At 62.6% G+C, this 6,160-nt stretch overlaps 4 protein-coding genes across 4 annotated transcripts in view; 2 read left to right on the plus strand and 2 right to left on the minus strand.

Annotated features, from left to right (window-relative positions):
- OT_ostta15g02570 (Nuclear condensin complex subunit 3, C-terminal domain) overlaps window positions 1-2,214 on the plus strand; it is a gene marked incomplete at both ends in the record, with an annotated part of 6,329 nt that extends 4,115 nt beyond the window's left edge. Inside the window, one exon of the mRNA XM_022982453.1 lies at window positions 11-2,214. Within this exon, the coding sequence (XP_022841207.1) occupies window positions 11-2,214 (2,204 nt within the window). The remainder of the gene's footprint in view (window positions 1-10) is intronic.
- Window positions 2,215-2,261: 47 nt separating this feature from the next.
- OT_ostta15g02620 (ATP12, ATPase F1F0-assembly protein) lies at window positions 2,262-3,254 on the minus strand (the record flags this gene model as incomplete). Its single annotated transcript, XM_003083369.1, has 1 exon — window positions 2,262-3,254. One exon carries the CDS (start codon window positions 3,252-3,254, stop codon window positions 2,262-2,264), a length of 993 nt encoding a protein of 330 aa, XP_003083417.1.
- A 52-nt stretch (window positions 3,255-3,306) lies between these two features.
- OT_ostta15g02630 (Ankyrin repeat domain-containing protein 13) lies at window positions 3,307-5,037 on the plus strand (the record flags this gene model as incomplete). Its single annotated transcript, XM_003083370.1, has 1 exon — window positions 3,307-5,037. The coding sequence occupies one exon, from the start codon at window positions 3,307-3,309 to the stop codon at window positions 5,035-5,037; it is 1,731 nt and encodes a 576-aa protein (XP_003083418.1).
- A 39-nt stretch (window positions 5,038-5,076) lies between these two features.
- Window positions 5,077-5,751, minus strand: OT_ostta15g02640 (Resolvase, holliday junction-type, YqgF-like; the record flags this gene model as incomplete). The annotated part of the gene is made up of 1 exon (XM_003083371.1): window positions 5,077-5,751. One exon carries the CDS (start codon window positions 5,749-5,751, stop codon window positions 5,077-5,079), a length of 675 nt encoding a protein of 224 aa, XP_003083419.1.
- Between the last annotated feature and the right edge of the window lie 409 nt (window positions 5,752-6,160).

Raw genomic sequence — 6,160 nt, forward strand, 5'->3', positions numbered from 1 at the left:
TTGAAGCGAGGCCTGAACGATCGCGCCCCGGTCGTGCGAAGTGCGAGCGTTGAGATGCTCAAGCGATGGATCGACGCATTCGAAGGGGACGTCATCAAGTTCCTCGCCGCGCTTGACGTGGAGACAAACGAACCCGAAGCCGAGCTCGCGATGAAGGAGCTTATCGCCATCGGGCGCGTGAAGCCCATGGAGGTGTGCAAGGACGCGGATTTAGTGGCCAGAGCCCTGAAGCGCGACCTTCAAACGCAAGGACTGATGAGCCCGGAAGAGGGTTTGTTCTGGCGCGTGGTCTTGACGCACCTCGCTGAGGCATCCGCGGCCAAGGGCGCGGACTCCGCGCAAGCGGTGGGTCAAGCTCGAGAAATCGCCGTCGCCGAGGTCGGGGAGATGATCGAAGCGATGGAAGCCGCGATGCCACCGACGGCGACAGATTTACTCGCCATCGTGACGGCGCACGCGACGAGCGATGAGGGCAAGTTTGTTGCTCGCCAGCTCCTACCGCTTCTCAAGTGTGTGGATCTGAACGACGGCGCCATTCGACGAGGAGCGATCAATCTCGTCACCGAGCAGCTTCGCATCGAACCCATCGTGAGCACTCACGGCTCGTCATACGCGTGCGGTGGCGACGGGAAGTGGGAGACGTCGCTCGTCGAGTTCGCTAGACTCGTCGCCAACGACTCCACCGAATTCGCCGGCCTCGTTTTGGACGCCGCAGATTCTCTGCAAATGTGCGGCACCGCCGAGTCGCTGACGCAGGCGTTGTACATTGCCGGTTCCCTACTCGAGCGCACGACCAAGCGTCTGCCCTCTGTTGCCGCCGAAGCGGTCATGGACTCACTTATTCGACCCGCAGTGACGCACTCCACGACGGCTGTTCGCCGTGAATCCATGCGCGTGCTCGGTCTTCTCGTTGCCTCGCAGGGAGTGATCAGTCCCGAGGCTGTCGTCATCTTGCGCACGGCGTTGAGCGCCGACGCGGCTCCCGTGAGATGCATGGCGGCGCGAGCGCTTGGTGACGCGGCGCTCATTCACGGTCCGGCGGCGCTCGACCAACACCGTGTATTGGCCGATCCCGACGACGCGGACGCCACCGAGTCTCAAATCAACGCCAGTCTTCCGCTCGAGCTCGCGCTTATGAAGTGCCTGGACGAGGAGGGCAAACCCTTCGAATTCAAGTCCGACGCCTTGGATCTCGAAGACGTCGACGTCGAAGACGTTGATGCCACCAAGGCTGCTGCTGCAATCGAGGCTGAGGAGAGCGTAGGCACTGTCGCCGCGGAATCGCTCTGCAAGATCGTCCTCCGTCGTGGCGAAGGCGCTTTCGAGGCCGCCGCCGCGGTCATCTCGCGTTTGTTAGGGAGCTATTTTGCCGCCGACGCGCAGCGGAGACCGCGACTGGCGCAGTGCCTCGCCGTGTTCTTCCCGGCTCTCGCGAGCGGGCCCGAGGATCGACGCCGTTTGCTTGCTGACTGCGCCTTGCCGGCTCTCCGCGCCGCCGCGAAGATCAAGGGTCTATCGCGCGTCGCCGCGCTCCTCGTGCAGCTTCTCACAGCTTCTGAGGAACCGACCTCGGGCGGTGCCGAGCTCGCGCTTGCTCTGGCGAACGAATCCTTGGCACTGAGCACCAAGCAAACGCCATCCGGGGCGCAGGCGACGCTCGCCAAGGCGTACATCAATGGCGTCGCTCGCGTCCTCTCGCTTGTTCCCGTGAAATCGGCGCGTCTGGAAACGGACGCGGCGGAACAAGTCGAACTGAACGAAACGCTCACCAAGGCTTGGCACGCCGCCGTGCTCGCGGCTGAACGTGTCAAGGAGAAGTCGGCGGCGAAGGATTTAGCAGCAGCTGCAGAGCGACTTCGCTCGCACTGTCTCGCCGCGCCCAAGGGAACCCCGCAGGCCGAGGACGACGGAATCGTCGTCCCCACTGATAGCGACGACTTGTCTACGCAGCTCGACGACGACGTTCGAGCGGCTGTGATGGAGCATGCGATCGAACTCGCGAACGGGAATGAAGTGCCATTCGCCGGCTCAAAGGTCAAGCCGGCCAAGGAACCAAAGGCTCCCGCGGTGCCGACGCGTGAATCGCGATCGAGAGCGAGCAAAACGGCGGCCACGGATAAACTCAAAGACGATGACTTGAAGAAGCCGTTGCCAAAGATGACGCCCGAGCGAAAACGATCATCACGAAGAGGTGCGCTTCAAGATATGAACTGAAAACATCCATCGCGTATGCAATAACAACAAAATATCTCTCAACCCACTCATTCGCCATTATCGGCGCGCAGCTTCATCAGCATAACTGGCGCCGCGACTTTCACCCGAATATCTAATTGATCCAAATCGTGCCCACCCTCGACTAACCCCCACTCTTCGATTTGCGTCTCTTCCTCGACGCGCGCCGCCGCGATGGCTTCATCCACCGACAACTCACCCCTGAGCGTCTTCAAACCGATCAAAAGCGATTTCGTCGCCGCGCTCAACGCAAATGCACACGTCAGTTCCCACGGACACATCGCGTTCAAGCGCTTTCGGAGCACCTCCAAGGTCTTATCACTCGTCTCTGGGCCGAAGATGGAATCCGAAACCTCCACCTCGCCAAACTCTTTCTCCGCCCACTTCAGAATCGGTGCGTGCGTCTCCACCTGTCGCTTTGCCACCGCCTCATCCATCGATCGCACTCGTACCACGTCCGTGCGAAAGTGTTTCAGCAGCGTCTCGACGTGCAACTCGCGCGTCTCTCGCTCCCACATGTGGTCCAGAGCCGTCGCGCTCAGCTGCGTCAGCGGCATCGTAAACGGTGCCACGTGATCCGTCTGCGCGTCCCACTCCATCGCGATCGCCACCGCCAGCGCCTTCGTTCCGAACGTGTACTCATTTCTTCTCGGCGTTCGCAACAGTCGCTCGTCCAGCGTCACCCGCCACGTCCCGCTCGCGTCGTCCCGCCGCACGCTCACCTCCTCATAAAACTTCGGCGCCGTCCCGTCCGCGCGCATCGTCGCGCTCACGCGCTCCGAAGACGCCTCTCCGATCTTTGTGCCCATCTTCCGCGCGCGCGCCGCCCGCATCGCCAGGTTCGCGCTGTACGCGTCCCGCGCCGCAGCCTCAGAGTCATCATCAATCTCCGCGCGCTTCTCCTCGTCGTTCGCGCTCGTCGACAGCGCTCGCGACGTCGCGCATCGCGCCCACGGGTACGCGCGCGCGCTCGACGCCAGCGCGAGCGCGGTTCGAAGCGATCGACGGAACACGTGCGACATGAAGCGGCGATGAGTGAAGTTTCGTAAAGACAACGTCAGTCCACGGCGCTTCATGTCGGACGAATTCGTCGACGCGCGCTCGGACGCGGACTCGGCGGAAGACAACGAGTTCGTCGACGCGCAGAGCTCGTGGACGACGCAGTTCCCGCTGCACGCGGCGTGTTGGGCGAACGATGTGGAATTCATTGAAAAGTTTATGAAACGACGCGATACACGCGACGTGAACGCGCTGGACGCGTGCGGACACGCGGCGATACACGTCGCGGCGTTGCGCCGCGCGATTGGGGCGATCGGGGCGCTGGTGCGGCACGATTCGGTGGATTTGGAGCTGAGGGACGCGCGCGGGTGGACGGCGACGCGCTTGGCGGCGAGACGTCGCGCGCGCGAGTGCGTTCGGACGCTCGTCGAGGCGAATCGATCGAGAAAGACGCGCGAGATGAAGAGTGGGACGTTGGGGAGAGAACTAGGCGGGGCTTTGAGAGAGGTTGGGGATTTTGAGACGCGCGTTTCGTGGCGGTTTGGCTCGGCGGTGCTCGCGCCGCTGGTGAAGATGGTCACCCCGAGAGACACATACGACGTCACGGTGTGCGGAAGTAAGATGCGAATCGATGGCGAGCTCAGAGGGATCGATTCGGACGTGATGGGGAAGAGTGTGATCCCGAAGTGGCGTAAGGGTAGATTTAGTTTGATTTTTGATGGCGCGCGAGGCGCCGAGTCCAAGCTTTGGTTCGTCGATCATGAGTCGCGAGAAGTCGTGGACGCCACGGCGAAGCCGAACGAGGGAGCGCAGGTGAAAGTCGCCGACAATACTGTGTCATCGACTGGGACGCCGCCGGCGCTCACGGAGGATGAGATAGTCGACGCGATCACGGATGAACTTCTCGCCGAAGGTGCGAAAAAGCGCCGCGTTCGATGGGAGGATCTCGCCTTCGCCCCGGCGCGCGGGTGGATCTCCAAACGCGCGAGCGCGTGGATAAAGGGACGCAAAACGGAGATTTGGGAGGCGTCGGCGAAAGTTGTTCGGGAGACCATCGCCCCGGGCGAGGGAGTGTGTCTCGACGGAACGTACGAGGAATACGCCGACCGCGCGAGTGAATGGGGAGAGAACATCGTGAAGCGCAAGCCGCTCGGCGCATCGTCGAACGATGAGTCCGGGCTGAACGAATTTGACGACGAGGCGAAGAAGTTAGAGCGTGAGAAACGAGAGAAACGCCAAAAGTCTCGGAAAATGACGGCTCGATGTTGGCTCGTTCGCGATTTCCCGCTTAAGGCGGCGCACGCGTCTCGCATTCTGGACGTCTTGTCTCGAGCGAACAAGCACGCCGAGCGCGTGAATCGAGTGGTGAAATACTGGAGCGATAACCACAAGGATATGTTTCCGATGAAGATGCAGGTACCTCTCATGTTCACCGTGTACGCCCAAGTACACTTTAAGGATTTCCGAGCGTTGGACGAAAAGGCAAAAGCAGCGAAAATTAGTCAAGGATTCTTCGACGTCCCTTCCGACTATCGCGTGAAAACCGTCAACGAAATGCTAGCCGAGGTGGAAGAGCGCGCCGTGCGCGACCTCGAACGCATCGAAGCGCTCGAGCAAGGAGACCTCATCGACGAACCCGAAACGGAGGAGATGAGAAAGTGGCGTATCGAAATCGAGCGTCTCGCTGCCCTCGAGGCATCCGCCGACGACGAGCTGAAGATCGCCGACGACGCATCGTCCTCATCCGATGACGACGACCGCGCGCGATTCAGAGTAGACTCGAGCGATGCGCGATCGAGAGCTTAGTTTCACTCGGTTGACCACACGTTGTTGTACATCGTTACATTACGCGAGCGGCTTCACAACCTTTGGCTCCCCGTACGACCCATCAAAGTAGCGCTCCAACAAAATCGCCGCGCTCGCCGCGTCCACGCTATTCGTGGACCCGCTCGCCTCCATGCGTTCCGCCGCCTCCACGCTCGTCCTCGACTCGTCCAGCGTGTACACCGTCACCGCTCTCGCGTTCGCGTCTTCGCTCCGCGCCAACGCGTCCGCCACCTCTCCCGCGAACCGCGCACAGATCAAATCCATCCGAACCGCCCCTCGTCCGCGTCCGCGTCGATCCTTCATCCCTCGTCCCGGCTGTTTCGGCACCCCGACGACGATTCTATCGCAGCACTCCCTCGCCGCCGTCTCCGCCACCTCTCGCGCGCTCGCCCCCGTCGTCGCGCTCCCTCGATGTTCCATCGTGCGCAGCGGTCGCGGCGCCATCCCCGAGTCCGAGACCGCGAGTCCGATGCGCCGCGCGCCGTAATCCACGCCCAGCGCGCGCGCGTCGCCGCGCGCTCGCCGCGCCGCGCGCAATTCATCCTCCACCCCGTCGCCCTCGCGCGCCGCCGTCCGCGACGTGCGCGCGAGCAGGGCGTCGCGGTCGCGCCACCACGACCCGCATCGCGCGCGCGTCCGCGCATCCGCGCGCGCCGTCGTCGTCGCCGCCGTCGCCCTCGCGCGCGCGCGCATCGCGAAGTGACGCGCGCGACGACCATCTCGGGTCAACACATTCTTCTCTTACGCACATCATACGACTCACGCGTCCGACGATGTGCGCGTAAACACGCTCGACATCGCGCGCGTGCGATACATCCTTCTCTTACGTACATCATACGATCCACGCGTCCGACGATGTGCGCGTAAACACGCTCGACACGCGCGCGTGCGATACATAGTTCTCTCCCGTGATGGACTACGTCACCACTGAATACGCGAAGACCGCCCACACGTCCACCGCGCGCGCGTTTATTTAAATGGGCGACGCGTCAGGTGCGCGAGTCTCACTCTCGACGAGTCATGACTCGTCACGCGCGCGCCCGCCGAGCCGCGGCCCGCGCGCGACGTCGCCCGCGCGCGCGGCGAGAGCGCGACGACGAAT

The sequence above is a fragment of the Ostreococcus tauri genome (genome assembly GCF_000214015.3).
Source record: "Ostreococcus tauri WGS project CAID00000000 data, contig chromosome 15, whole genome shotgun sequence".
Classification (NCBI taxonomy): Eukaryota; Viridiplantae; Chlorophyta; class Mamiellophyceae; order Mamiellales; family Bathycoccaceae; genus Ostreococcus; species Ostreococcus tauri.